Raw genomic sequence first — 14,950 nt, 5'->3', positions numbered from 1 at the left:
TTGCTCAGTGGATAGAGCATCAGCCTGAGGACTGAAGGGTCCTGGGTTCGATTCCAGTCAAGGGCATGTACCTTGGTTGTGGGCACATCCCCAGTGGGGGGGGGGGGGGGGGGGGGGGAGCACCGGGCACACAGTAGGCCTTCTCCCTCTCCCCCACCCTCCTTCCCACCCTCTTTAGAACTGCCTACTCAGTAGCAGGGTCTCCTGAGCCCTACAGCCCGCCATCACAGCTTCAGAGCTCTGGTGCCTAAACCTGCATCTGTCGGATCATCACAACTGCCTGGAGGTGACGTGAAAAGTACAGAGTCCCGGGCTCTGCCCCCAAGATTCTGGTTCTCCTCTAGATCTTTTTCTGTCCCCTCCTCTTTCAAAACTCACTCTTCTTAGCCTCAGAACTTAAGCATTTATCTCATAAACCAGTCTCCTACAAAACAGGGCTCCTAATCTACAGGCCTTGGACCACTTCCTGCATACAACCCCATGCAGAATTTTAGGAATGTGGGGGAAAAGGATTTTAGATATGTGCATTTTTCTGGGCCAAGGGTCTGCAGTTTTCATTGGAGCATCTCAGGAGTCTGTTACCCACCTTCCTACAGAAAAACATTAAACTCTGTCATAAAGTAATTTAAAAATAGCTTACTATTTTACCAGCCAAAGGCTGTTCACTTTTTAACAGGGGGCTGGAATACCTTAATGCAAGGATTATCAAATTGTGCTGCTGAGGCCAGAAGTTTAGAAAGCCAATCCCTTTGCTGGGGGGTGAGGAAGGTGAGGCTTCCCCCCTCTTTTCATGGAGCAACCTTGTTTTTTATTTAAACCAAAAGTTTCACACACAAAAAGTTTAACACCGCAGTCTTAAGAACAAGTCGCTCTCAGGTGGAATTGTAGGTGCTGAGGCAGACTCAGGGTTAAGGATGCCTTTGGCCTTCACCTCACCGAGTCATTTGCTTTACCCACAAGCAGGGCTCCCTCTTCCCCAGAGCAGGCACCAGACCCAGCAGCAACCAAAGCAAACAGACCTCAAGCAGGCCGGCCCCTGCTCATGGTCCTCAGTCTGGGGGTTGCCTAGCAACATGGTGCCAGGAGCCCCGGGGCTCCCAGTCTGAAGGAGTATAGGGGAGCCTGGCCTTACATCACCCTGTTTTCAACATTTGCTGTTCTACTCTGGGTTTCCAGCTCCCGTTTTGATCAAAAATAGGAGGGACAGTGCTTGGTCACCCCGACAGGGCCTGCCCCGCTGGTTTGGCCTTGGATGCTCTGGGCCAGCGTGTCGGTAACTTGAGCTTCCCATCCCTTTGGGGCACAGCCTTGGCCTGGGGGCTCCTGGAAGACGCTGACAGGCTAATGAGGAGGTGGGATGATCACAGCCACCATTTGTGAGCACATGTGAGCACCCATGCCCCCTCCAGCGTCTTCCCCTTCAGCCCCCGCCACCCTTCCTGATAAGATCCCTACTGCACGACCTCCCTGTTTACAACTGTAATCTGCTCCCCTCTGTCCCAGGGACCCCGACATCCTGAATGACTTTTTTCCATAGCACTTACCACCTACGACACACTTTATAACCAGTTACTCATTATGTGTATTATTGATTTCTGATCAGAGGTAAGCTCCACGAGAACAGGGAGCTTTGTTTTTGTTCACTGAGGTAGCGCAAGAGCCCGGAACACTGCCTGACACCTCACAGATATCCGTAAGGAGTTGGTGAGTGACTGCATGGTGGGGCAGCTCTGGAGCTGTGTGAGGCGCTCTGGATTAGAGCAAAGATCTGGGCTCTCCTCTTGTCCTGCCACCCCAAAACTGCACCATCCTGGACCAGTTATTAAATCTCCCCATCCTCGGTTCCCTTGCCCATAAAATGGGGATGCTAACACTCTGCTAAGAAGATTAAATAGATTACCCCCGAAACACACACACACACACACACACACACACAACTGACTAACATCAACCTCTCGGAACAAGAGGAAAGCTCTTTGTAAACTGGTTTAAAAAAAAATAGCATCCAGCTACTGCTAGGACCCTGCCTAAGGATGGCTCATGGAGGACGCCCAGGCCCTTCTCTCCTCTCTCTGGCAACAAGGCTGGGATGAGGGAGCCTGGTGACTCTGGCCTAACAGCCATGGTGACAGCAGCAGCGAGACCCTCCCCAGCTCCCGTTGTTTACTGCCTGCCCTGACTCACCCTCTTCTCTGATGCATCTTCTCATACATATGAAACAACATCTGTCCTTTTCTTACTTCTCCCCGGCAACTCCCCCAGAGCTGATCTCTCCAAAACAGGCTGGCCGCTGACATTTGTGAGACCCAGGAGCTGGCCAGTCCGTCAGGGGCAGAGGGCTTTCCAGCGCTGCTTGTAAATATCCCTCGGATCGAAATGGCTTTGTCGCCAGGAAACAAAATGGCCCTTTGTAAATTCCAGTCCCTTTCTGATAGGTGAGAGATGGCACACACATCAGTCTACGAGGCAGAGCTGTATGCTATTATATTTCAAAAATGTACTTTTCTTGTTTTGTTTTAATGAGGTCAAAATGTCCCTTTAAAGTTTTCACCTGAGCTTTTTGATCAGACATGAAAGAAACAGATCGACAGGTCCTGGCCTTTGCAGAACTCCCCAAGGACAGCTCGCGTTTGATGTGCCAGCTGCTCGTGATGGAGCCCGTGAACCTGGCGGACACACTCCCTGCCTTTGGTACCCCTTCTCCTCTGAGCCTCTCTCCAGGCTGCAGCCAGAGTGACCCATCTGAGCTGCAAACAGAACGTACCACTGCCCCACTGTTGCCTCAGAGCCAGCACCGGACTCTCTGCAAAGTTTACAAGGAAGGCCCTTCACTCGCTGGCCCTTGCTTATTTCTCCAAGTGGGTCTCTATATCCCAACTCTATGCCCACCCCAACATATCACTTTGAGATGTTGCCCACTTCACGTCAAAGTAATCCAGCTAAAAGCATTCCCTAGGTATGTGGTGAGGGGATACCAAGTCCATCGAGGCAGCCCTAGTATATACAGGGCCACTGTAAGCTGTAGAGGTTGCGCACTGCACCGTTCCCGGGCATGCTAGTCACATGTGGTACGCAAGGTACTATCCTGAGAGAGACATGCCATAGAACAAGAATGCTACAGACGTATCCATATACACAGCACCAGGTAGAAAGCGACAGGTGAGAAATAACATGCTTTAAGAATTTTTAAAAAGAAGCTACTTATTTAATGACTCCTAGTTTTTTTGTTTGTTCGTTTGTTTGTTTTGTTGTTGTTGTTTGCCTCTTGTTCATATCTATAATCTCCCGGCTTAAAATTCAACTCCTCCAATCCAACCTGAATAATTAAAATTAATTTAAAGGAACTCCTCATAACTTGTGTGCTATACTTTGATTTCATGGGCATAGCATGGGCAGAGAGTGGAGAGTTTTCATCCTGACTAGGAGGAGGGGGAGGCAACTGAGAAGGGATTTAGAACAAGAATGATGTATAGGGCCCAGCTGGTGTGGCTCAGTGGTTGAGCATCAAACTATGGGCCAGGAGGTCATGGTTCGATTCCTGGTCGGGGCACATGCCCAAGTTGTGGGCTTGGTCCCAGAGTGGAGCATGTGGTTTTCTCTCATTGATATTTCTCTCTCTCTCCCTCTCCCTTCCTCTCTGAAATCAATAAAAATATATATTTTAAAAAGAATAATGTATAGGGATTGTTTAATGTTGTTTGCTGTAGAATAGCTTCCAGAAATGCTCTGAGGTCTTTTGGGAGCTTTAGTTGGGGTCCTTCTTGAAACAGGTGGAATTCTTCAGCTATGAGCCAAGCAAGAATTGTGTGTGTGTATATGTGTGTGTGTGTGTGTGTGTGCGCGCGCGCATTACTTACTGGCTTAAGGTTTGAAACGACTGATAGCATAAGAAAAGGTGAAGGAATACAAGGTTAAGGGGGTGGGGGGGACCCCAAAGTTAAGGGGAAATAAAATTGGTGCAAAGAAGAAATTGGATAATATGGATAATATATATTTGATCAAGAAATCCCCCTTTTTAGGAACATAACTTAAGGAGTTAACAGAATGACAGTTGAACAAGTGTTTATAAGTATATGTGCAAAGGCATTCACTTCAGTATATGTATACTAATGAAAATTAGAAGCTATCTGAATTGGTTGGTTAAATAAAGTATATACATGCTACAAAACTCTGTGCAGCCTTGAAAATGATGAAGGAGACCTGTATTTATTAACAGGTAGAGGTTTCTTCTGCACGTTACAGAATGAAGAAAACATTATGAAATACATGTAATATGATCCCATTTATGGAGAATTATATAGTTATATCCATACATATACATATATAGTAATAGAAGTATAGGAAGATGTAACAAAATATTTATAGTGATTTTAACCAGTTATGAAATTTTGATAAGTTTTGTGGGGTGTTTTTTTCATATAAATTTGTTATTTTCAAAATGAGAATCTATCATTGTTATAAAAATAAAAAAAAACTATGTAAAAATAGTATTCAGTAGGTCAAAAGGAAACGAGGCAATCCGGAGGTCAGTCCCATTCCAAAATCAATACTTTGTGTGCTTTGCCTTGAGCATGATATTTCTATACTGGGCTCCGTTTCCTTGCTGTGTTCCTGAAGCAGTGATCTAGACCAGCAGATAGTGATTCACAGTTCTCAGCTGTCCTCTTTCCAGCAATATGCTGAAACTAGTTCTGTGATATACTGTAAATTAGTTCTCATTGTAATCATCTCTCATCATATCTTTCACTTTTCTGTCACAGCACTTGGCCAAGTTTACAACTGTAAGTCAGTTGGAGTGGTTATTTGTATCAACTCTGCTTTTCACGGGGTGTACTGTAAAAATGGCAACAAAGTCTTCCCTTCCCTATATGTATGCCCCTTTGAATGTGACTGCAGGCCCTCCCGTCAAGAGATGGAGTCTATTTCATGGCATGACCATGTGACTTACTTTGACCAATAGGACATTAGCAAACATGACAAGCAGAGTCTTGAAAAGAGCTTGCGCATTGGGACTTGCTGTTTAATTGCACTTGCAACTCTGAAACCATGTGTAAATGAGTCTAAGCTGCTGGAGAATGAGGAGCCACCTGGAAGAGAACCTGGGGACCCCAACCAACTATCAGACATGTGAGCAAGGCCATCCTGGATTATCTAATTTGTAGTCGACCCACTAGCTGACCACAGTCACATAAGGCAGCCCAGCACAGATCATCCAGGCTACCCCAAACCCGAAGAACCACCCCTTTGACCTACAGAATTGTGGGCTAAAAATAGTTGTTTTGAGGTGGTTTGTCTTGGGGTGGTTTGTTACTCAGCAAACGCTAGCTGATGCAGATTACCTTTTCATTGAAAGGTTATTTGGAGCAGAGAAGCCACATCTAAATTAAGAATGTAAGATTCTCTAGCTAACAATCTTCCTTAAAGTAAGGAGTACACAGGCAAGGAAGATTTCTGCTATTGGATAATCAGAGTAGGAACAAGATCTATATTGGCAGAAATTATCTAATTCCATAGGGCTAGACCAGCCGTGAGCAAACTACGGCCCGCGGGCCGAATCCGGCACGTTTGAAATGAATAAAACTAAAAAAAAAAACAAAACTGTACCCTTTTATGTAATGATGTTTACTTTGAATTTATATTAGTTCACACAAACACTCCATCCATGCTTTTATTCTGGCCCTCCGGTCCAGTTTAAGAACCCATTGTGGGCCTCGAGTCAAAAAGTTTGCCCACCCCTGGGCTAGACAGTCCTTGGTAATGTCCCTTTCTCAGAAGTTAGTTCCTCCAGTGTATAGGCAGCATTAAGCCCCTCATTTTAGGATTCATCCTGAATGTAAAGGGAAATACTAAAAGGTAACTGAAGCCCGGCCAGTGTGGCTCAGTGCTTGAGTGTCGACTCATGAACCAGGTCATGTTTCAGTTCCCAGTCAGGGCCCACCCCTGCGTTGCAGGCTCAATCCCCAGTGTGGGGCATGCAGGAGGCAGCCGATCAATGATTCTCTCTCATCATTGATGTTTCTCTCTCTCTCTCCCTTGCCCTTCCTCTCTGAAATCAATAAAAATATTTAAAAATAAATAAATAAAAGGTAACTGAATCCACCATGTCTGGATATGGGGTTAGATCGCCCGAGGGCATTTCCCTGAGAGCCATTACTACACCTCAGACCCCTCTCAGGTACAGTGGAGAGCAGTGGCCATCTCCTATCCAGTGACACTTCTGTTTTACCCTCAGATGATACCAGTTTCCAGAAGCCCGCCACTGGAGGTAACTTCCACCCAGACTCCATTCGGTGAGCGACCCTAATGTGAATATGTCTGTCTAGCTTCCAGATTGGAAGAAAACCCACCCGAGCTGGGATGCATCCAATCAGAAAACACTGAAAACTGAGGGAAAACTGTAAAGTTCTAGGAAAGCAGGTCCTTCTCCCAAGAGCTTTGAGGAAATGGCATCATTTACAAAGGGAGCGTGGCCCCACCGTGGAGCCCGCGCTTAGCGTGCCTGGGCTAACGGTCCCGAGGGCCTTCGTGGAGCCTCGGCCGCTGGGGTCAGTGATGAGTAAGCTAAGGCAGCTCCCTCGTGTGGGAAACGACCTGGCGTGCTTTTGTCAGGATGAATGTGTGCACACCCCACAACCCAGCACCCACTGCTAGGCTTATACCTTCAAGGAATGTGGACCTGCTCACCAGGTGACAGCTCCACAATGTTCGAAGCAGCCTTGTTTGAAATGGCCAAACACAGGAAACCCAACCGCCTCTCAGCAGGAGAGTCAATTTTTAAATTGTGACGTAGTCGCACACAGGAATATTTTACAACCATTTAGAGTTCATAAAACTTGGTTAAGAAAGTAGGCTCACATCCTCAAGTTGTTCCAAACACGGGTAATAATTTTTTAGTAATGGAACCGAGTATCCATTTTAACTTGAACTTTAAATGAATTAAGATTTTAAAAAATTACAGTTTCATGTGCTCAGCCGCACTAGCCAGGTTTCCAGTGCTAACAGCCACAGGTGGCCGGGGCAGCCACACCCGGACAGCACAGCTCCGGACTCTTCAGTGCTGTCTCTCCTTCTTCCCTTCAGCAAATTCTGTCAACCTTTTCCTCAGAATATCTCTCACCATCTACTCTTTGTTCCTTTTCAATTCAACCAACTTTTACCACCATTAAAATTTTAATTTTTACCACTATAAGATCATATAAATTATACTTCCACTAAAAATCTAATTCTAACAGCCAGCTTTTATATATATTATTGATTTTTTACAGAGAGGAAGAGAGAGGGATAGAGAGTTAGAAACATCGATGAGAAAGAAACATCGATCAGCTGCTTCCTGCACACCCCACACTGGGGATGTGCCTGCAACCAAGGTACATGCCCTTGACGGGAATCGACCTGGGACCCTTCAGTCCTCAGGCTGACGCTCTATCTACTGAGCCAAACCGGTTAGGGCTAACAGCCAACTTTTACTGAGTATTTACTATGTACCAGGAACTATTCTAAGCAATGTTCATATGTTAACTCACTTAACTGTCATACTATAGTCATTAAGTGGACTCTATTAATATACCCATTTTAATGATGAAGAAACTGAGGCAGGAGGAGATTAAATAAATTTCCCAAGGTCATAGTAATTGAGTGGAAGAGCTAGAAATTGAACTGAAATAGTTTTATCCAGATCCCACACTGTACCACTATTCTGTTTCTCTCTCACAAATATAACCAAAAAAATGATAGAGTGACCCTGTCCAGGTGGCTCAGTTGGTTGGAGCGTTGTTCCGTGCACCGAAAGGTTGTGGGTTTGATTCCCAGTCAGGGTACATACCTAGGTTTTAGGTTCCATCCCCAGTGAAGGTACATGTAGGAGGCAACCAATCAATGTTTTTTTCTCTCCCCCTCTCTCTAAAAAAGAAAAAAAAAAGTCTACAATAATTTATTTTTTTAAAAAAATGATAGACAGGATTATAGGTGATTTTTACTATCTTCTTTTCATTTATCTATATTTTCCAATTTTTCTGCAAATGAAAGGTGTCACTTTTGCTATTTAAAAATCTTTTTTGAAGTGAAGTCAGATAGCTGTCAGAGTTTCAGTATACTCTTACTCTGAGCCAGGAGAATGGACAAAACGCCTTCGTAAATGCCTTCAGACCTCCAGGAGCTGTTCTTCTGTAGCCCCTTTGGCAATAAACAAAACATCCCGTCTTGCCACCCTGTAAGTGCCTCATGACAATCGGAGAATTTTAATTTTCTCTCTTCACCAAATATGGCAGGATGTTTTAAACATCCAACCGTGATGGTTCCCGAGGAGTCTGCTCCCAGCCTCTGGCCTGCCTCAGCCGTGTTTGCTTCATGCTCATGCTAACCCACTCTCAGCAGGATTCTCCACTTCGTTTCTGACCTTCCAACCTTGATTTCTGGTGGACCCACACCCACTCCACATTTCAGCCACCTCGTCTTCTTGCAGTTTTTAGACTCATATATATTTCCTGCCTGTGGACCTTTCCTCAGGCCCCTCCCTCTATCTAGAAAGCACCTTTCCTCCATCTCTACCCTTGGAAATTCTACTGATAATTCCAGGTCAAGTACCTACTGTTTAGATAGGTCTTCTTTTCCTGTCAACCTCTATCGTGCCACTCCTGCATTGTTTGCCATCAGTTAACCTTATCTCATCCCTTATATGTCATTATTTGTATATTTACCTTTTCTGCCTACCATTATTTCTTATGCATCTATGACATGTCAAGACTATGTACTAGGCACTTAATATGTTATCTAATTTAATCCTCACAACAGCCTCTGAGATAGGTATTACCATCCCCATTTTACAGATTGGTAATCTGAGGCTGTCAGAAGTTTAATCAACTTGCTCCACTAGCATCCCTACTAAGTGGGATCACTCATTCAACCAATTTTATTCCAATCTACGTCTGCCAGATTCCTCAGCCATCTGGGCTTTTCTGGGTAGGTTGGGAAGGCCATTTGGGGGCAGTTAGCACTGGAGCCTTAGGACCAGGCAGATGTATTAAAAGCCGTGTACTGCTTCTCTCAAATTTGATTTGGGTTCATCGTGCTGTAGGAAATGGTCGGTCCTTGGGCTCTCAGTCAGCACTTAGCCTGGGCTAGCACAGGACGAAAGAAATGATTCGTGAAGACAAACTCCATTCAGGAGGTTTAGTTCCACTGGCGACCCTGATGATTGGAAAACTGAAAGGAATGCCAAGCCCCAGCTCAGGGTTAGAAATCTAGAATTCCCTGGTTTAAGGAGTAAGAAAAGCGTTTAGGCCGCAGCCAAACCTCTCTGTTCCCTGACGAGATCCAGAGCGATGCGTCAGGTTTCAGAAACAAGGCTGGAGCAGCCCTGTTATCATGAGGGTCAGCTTTGGCCTGATAAGAGTCCTACCACAGACACAAAATTCACATGCAGATTCAGCACAGAGAAGGGCTAGTCTACCCTGAATTGGTTTTTCACCATTTAGGGTTGGAAGCTCCAAAACTAGTTGGGTCAGTTCATATTGCCAAGCGAAGACTGTTATGATAATGAGTTTATCCGCTTCCTTATTGATTTGGAGTGGAGGGTGTTCTGCCGCCACTGTTTGCTCAAGGAGTGCAAACAGGACCTGCTGACTCCCGTGACTAATGGGCATGAGTCCTGAGCCACTTTCACTGTGGCCTGGGGTGTGGATCGAATGGTAAAGAAGCCCACTGGGAAAGGGGGTTAGGTAACTCTAATTTGTGCTTTATTTGTATTTTCCCTTTAGTCCTCAAAGCAATCCTTTTTGAGGTGGGTGTTACTGAAATGCCCATCCTACAGATCCAAACACTGGGTGGGAGGCCACAGGCAGGGACTGGAGCGCTGAAATGTTGAGTCCCACAGCTCTGCCCTAAGCTCACTTGCGGTGGCAAGATCCTTCACTCAGGCAAATGGCAGTCATTCAAAAGGGCTAAAGGCAAAATGTGTAACCCAGTTAGAGTTCTCAAGCATCGATATTCGTCCCTGCCTCCAAACCGAAATGATACAAAATGTTCAATCTCTTAAATGTCTGCAATTTGCACGTTGACAAGGATCTCAACAAGCAGTGGCAGTTGAACTGTAAGATTCTTACCTGCCACTCAGGGGACTCCCATGTTGGATTCTTAGGCAAGTGGGCTTGTTGGGACTGTTTGCCTTAGTTGGCTCAAGTCCATAGGCCACCAAGGCCAGTCAGCCACAGTCACTAACAAAACCATGCTGTTCCCAGCTCTATCTTAAACAGGAGAGAAAGTGGCTGGGTGGAAATGGGATTGTATATGGGATGGCCCAGGGCTGGTAGTCACTGGGATTGGTAAACATTTTCAAAAATCATACTGACTTGTGTCGTATTCATGAATGAAGTCAAACATCTGTACTCACACAAAAATTCTCTCCTCTCTCCCTCCCTACTTCTTCACGGTCTGTTATGTTGTAGACAGTCTATGGTTAGAACACCATAATAATAAATTTCCATATGGGTTGGGGTTGTGGTTGCTAAACAATTAGTACTGATAACTTTAAAAGAAGTATTTCAACTCCTCTTCCTAATATGTCAAGGTATCGGGGTCTGATCCCCACTCAGGGCATATACAAGACACAGCCAATAAGTGCATAAATAAGTGGAACAACAACAATAACATTTCAACTTCTCAAAACCTTAGCCAAGTATGACATTTTGGGTTATTTTTGCATAGATATATTATGAATTCTTTCACATTTCTCAGAAACTAAAGGACAACGTTTGTTTTGCCTTCCCCAATGCAGTTCTTATATTTCTTGCTGCCTCTGCCATATGGTTAAAAAAACACACGTTACTCAGAGCACAACCAAATATTATTATTTCAATATTATAGAAACGACTGAGTTTTGTTACTCAATACCTTTTTGTACCTCTCCAAAAAGAATGTTCAAAAGGCACTTTCGGCCGAAAGGCATTCACTACCTATCGTCTAAATTATGTTGACAACATTTTGGAAGCACCTTGAGAAAGACGTATGACCTATGACAGGCGAGTCAGAGAAGGATAGTCGGGATTAGCGGAAAGTGAGATGTCACAGGACTCAGTCTGGCCACAGGCGGACCATGTGCTGACAGGAGCGCTAAGCCAAGTGCAGGGGGAAGCAAAGCTACAAGGAGGCTCTACCTTCAGCAGCCAGCAAGGTGACTGGGTGCTGGATAGGAGGGGGGAGAGGGGACGAGACCTTTCAGTGCCTCTCCTACGTCTCCTGCTTTCACACTCCTTCTGAAGCCAGATAAAGGCACAAGGACTCCCATCCGCTCCTTTCTTGTGGCCTTCCTAACTTCTTCCCCATCCCCTTCTCCCCTTGCCCACTTTCTGTTTCTCCCCTCTGCACCTACATCAGCTTTTGTTCTCAACCACTTTTAAGGTCATTCACCCCAGCTGGAAAACAGCTCATGTCTTCTCCCCGGAGTCCGGAGTCCAGGAGCCCAGTCCCAGATGGTGGACCTTCCTCCCAGAGCTCCCTGCCCCGACTGTGAGCCCCCCAGTGGGCTGGCCTCTCCTTGAGCCAGTCTGCTCCTCTCCCTCCCCCCGCCCATCTTCATCCCCCCAAAACTAAACTCCGTGGCTTCTGAAACTGTCTGTGCTTAGGTCCCCAAGGTCTCCACCAGGGTCCAAGATTTTTCTGACCAAAGTGGGGTCGGTTCCGGCAGGACAGTACCTCTTTGCAGGCGTGAAGCTCCCGTTCCGCTCCCTGGGTCACCTGGAAGGCGGTCCCGACCCAGAGCAGCAGCCGCAGGAGCCGGAGCCTGCGCCGCTCCGTTCCTCCCCTGCCTCTGGCAGAGGGATGGAGGCTGCGCCCAGCATCAGCCATCGCGGTGTCCTGAGCTGGCGGCGGCCGCGACTCAGGTGCCGCAGCTGCTGCTCCCGCTGGCAGAAGGCGGAAAAAAGGGGAGGGAGGTTCCTAGGGGGAGGATGCAAGGGGCTGGGCTCACTTCAGTCACCTCCAGGCCACCACGCCAAAGCCGCCCATCCTTCCTCCTCCCTCCTTCCTCGTCTCCTCCTACCCACGTCGCCTTGTCAACCGCCTTCTCTTTCCTTCCGCGCGCGCGCGCGCGGGAGGGGTAGGGACCACGCGATGCTCTGCCGCTCACCTGCCGGTCGCCATGGCAGCCGTCGCTGCTGGCGCGCGCCGCGTGGAAGTGCGCGCGCCAGGGACGAGGGGACGAGTGAAGAACGCGGCGGGAGCATCTCCGAGCCATCGCCACCAAATTCATGTTTCCCACTGCCCTTGCGGCCCCGGCCGTGCGCTATGAGCATCTCGGATTCTGCAGACGTGGCGGTGGACAGATACTGAGCACGTCCTGAGTGTAAAGCGCTAGAAAGATGGAGACGTCGTCTCTCTCTAGAAGTTACAGCCTACAAGAGTGGCTTAGAAGGTGTTACCTACTGCAAAGACGGCCGCTCCAGGTCCCTCCCTCCACATCCGTCCGGGCCTTTGCGGCCGGCTTGATGCGAAGCCTTGAGACTCATAGTTAAACCGGGTTTAAGCAAGGATTGTTTGCTTGGGCGGCAGTTTTCCCAGCACGACACGTGTGCTCTTCCGTCTCTGGACATTCCCATTCTCTTATTGCTTTGAAAAATCCTTTTGTTAGATGCGAGGGAGAAGGGCATTTCTGGGTCATCTTTTAGGATTCCGTTTGCTGGCCGAAGCCTTTTGCATTAGTCCTGCATGCCGGGAGGCCTCTATTTTTCCACCTAAGGTCCTGGAGGGCAAATCCAGGGCTCCTGGAGGTATGGGCAGTGGCTCTTTCCTTCTGTGTTCCCAGTAGCTTCCTCCCGAGGGGCCTCCCACGTTTGACCGCCAGGTGGCGCTCTTCTTGATAGGAATTCACCTGTCATAGACGGCGGGGCAGTTGCCTGGCAACCGAAAGCCTTCCAAACAATTGGGACCCGCGATCCTCTGTGTGCAGGGTTGTGTGCGGCTGCGCCAGCCTCCCGTTCCTCCCAAGAGCTTCTCATTTGACCATGCCTCCCACCCGAGACCCTTTCCAGCAGCCAATGCTGAATAACGATGATTCCGGCCCGAGGAAACCGAGGGCTTCCAAGGTACTGTAGCTTCTTGCGCAGTCCTGGTGGCCATGGCACTCTTCTGTCTGTCGTGAGGGGGAACTTAAAGGACTCGGGTGAGGACACTGAGGTCCTGGACAAGTGCCTCCATGTCCCCATGTTCGGGTCGGCTAACGTTTCAGGGGTGCTTTGGGGCAAAGAGTAGTAAAGCTCTAGACCAGAGGAACTAGGGGCTCTCACCAAAGCAGATTGGTGTAATGGGGCTGAAACAGGCCCAGGAGTCGCCAAGTCTTTGCCCTGTTTTGAAGGCGGCCCTCTAAAAGGCTATGAGATGTGGAGGGGGAGAAAGTCCTCTGAAAGCCACCTGGTCATGTGTCTTCGCACCGTCTCTGTACTCTGGTTAATACTGGAACGTGTGTATGTGTGGCAGCGGCTTGGGAATTCAAATGATCCTTTTTCTAATAGAAATGGCTGGGATGTTTGAAGTGGTGCAAACTAAGGAGAATTAAATAGTCATTGTGGCTTAATAATAAAATCAAAGAGCTCCTTTTGGTTTATTCATCATTTATTATCTACTATATACCAGGTACCACTAAACACTGAGGAGCTATAGATTTGCAGCTATAGATATAGATATATTAGGTATAGCACCTGCTCTAAAGAAACTAGTAGAAAAGCCAGACTGACATCATGAACAGCTATAACGCTTGCACAGTAGCATGTGTGTTGTGAGTTATACGAAGTGTGTCAGGAGAACTGGGAGCTCAAAGGGGAGCAGGCGAGTTTTGACATCAAAGTATGAGTGAGCTGAGCCAGGTGAGGGAGGAGGTGAAATGTGAGTTGGGAAGAAAGAAACAGGAACCAGACACTGGTCACCAGCAAGACAAAGGAAGCAGCAGGTGATCAGACGCCCGAAGAGGGGTGAAAGTGTGACCTGTTTGGGGCCGAGGAGGGGGAAGAGGAGTGGAAAGAGCAGGCGCTGGAGAATGACCTTTCTGGGCTGGGTGTGCTGTGTGCACCATTCCACTGAGCTAGGATTTCATCCTGGAGGGGCTGGGAGTCACATCAGGATCTGAAGCACTAGAGCAGCGGTTCTCAACCTGTGGGCCGCGACCCCTTTGGGGATCGAACGACCCTTTCACAGGGGTCGCCTAAGACCATCGGAAAACACATATATAATTACCTATTTTTTTGTGATTAATCACGATGCTTTAATTATGTTCAATTTGTAACAATGAAAATACATCCTGCATATCAGATATTTATATGACGATTCATAACAGTAGCAACATTACAGTTATGAAGTAGCAACGAAAATAATTTTATGGTTGGGGGTCACCCCAACATGAGGAACTGTATTAAAGGGTCGCGGCGTTAGGAAGGCTGAGAACCCCTGCCCTAGAGCCACACAACAGATGGGTGTTTCAGAAAGCACAAGTGGCAGTGGACTGGATGGGCTGGGCGTGAGACAAGAGGGCTCAGCTAGGAGGCAGCAAGCTCCAGGAGGAAGAATAATGGACCTAAAGCAGTGATGCAGGGCATGGCGATAAGTTGCAGATAAGAGAGATGCAAAAGGCAGGACTGATGGGACTGGTGGCTGACTGGATATGAGCCCAAGAGGGCAGATGAGTCTAGGGTGACTCCCCGTTCCTGGGGGCTTAATTGATACCATTTACTGAATGAGGCCTCAGGGTAAGCAGGGTTGGGGAGAGAGAGATTCAGATCAATGATGTAGATGCCGCTTTTGTGGTGCCTGTGGGACACTTAAGTGGGAACAAATAGCAGGCAGTTGGTTGGGAGTTCTGGGCTGAAGATGTACATCTGGAAACCACAGTGTCCATATGGTGGTTGGAGCCACGGGAAGGAATGAGCTCATCCAGCAAATGTGAGAGTGAGGAAAGCAGAAACGAAGC

General features: G+C 47.4%; 2 protein-coding genes across 7 annotated transcripts in view; one reads left to right on the top strand and one right to left on the bottom strand.

Moving 5' to 3' along the window:
* The window catches only part of KIAA1324 (KIAA1324 ortholog), a 59,378-nt gene extending 47,023 nt beyond the window's left edge, over window positions 1-12,355 (bottom strand). For all 3 annotated transcript variants that reach the window (XM_015563406.1, XM_015563407.1, XM_006762966.2), the window contains exons 1-2: window positions 12,122-12,355; window positions 11,689-11,931 (exon numbers count right to left, since the gene is read on the bottom strand). In XM_015563406.1, coding sequence (XP_015418892.1) covers window positions 11,689-11,931; window positions 12,122-12,244 — 366 coding nt within the window. In that variant the 5' untranslated portion in view covers window positions 12,245-12,355. The remainder of the gene's footprint in view (window positions 1-11,688; window positions 11,932-12,121) is intronic.
* Window positions 1-14,950, top strand: part of LOC102762350 (chromosome unknown open reading frame, human C1orf194) — a 43,597-nt gene that overhangs the window by 24,497 nt on the left and 4,150 nt on the right. For 2 of the 4 annotated variants that reach the window (XM_006762961.2, XM_006762963.2), the window contains exon 1: window positions 12,917-13,076. The exons of 1 other annotated variant lie outside the window; for it this stretch is intronic. In XM_006762961.2, coding sequence (XP_006763024.1) covers window positions 12,996-13,076 — 81 coding nt within the window. In that variant the 5' untranslated portion in view covers window positions 12,917-12,995. Of the gene's footprint in view, window positions 1-6,232; window positions 6,291-12,916; window positions 13,077-14,950 lie in introns of those variants that run through there. One more of the 4 variants, XM_006762964.2, reaches the window with a different exon arrangement.

The sequence above is a fragment of the Myotis davidii genome, unplaced genomic scaffold (assembly GCF_000327345.1).
Source record: "Myotis davidii unplaced genomic scaffold, ASM32734v1 scaffold217, whole genome shotgun sequence".
Taxonomy (NCBI): domain Eukaryota; kingdom Metazoa; phylum Chordata; class Mammalia; order Chiroptera; family Vespertilionidae; genus Myotis; species Myotis davidii.
The sequence above is the reverse complement of the archived record's forward strand: the minus strand, read 5'-3'. Positions and strand labels throughout refer to the sequence as shown.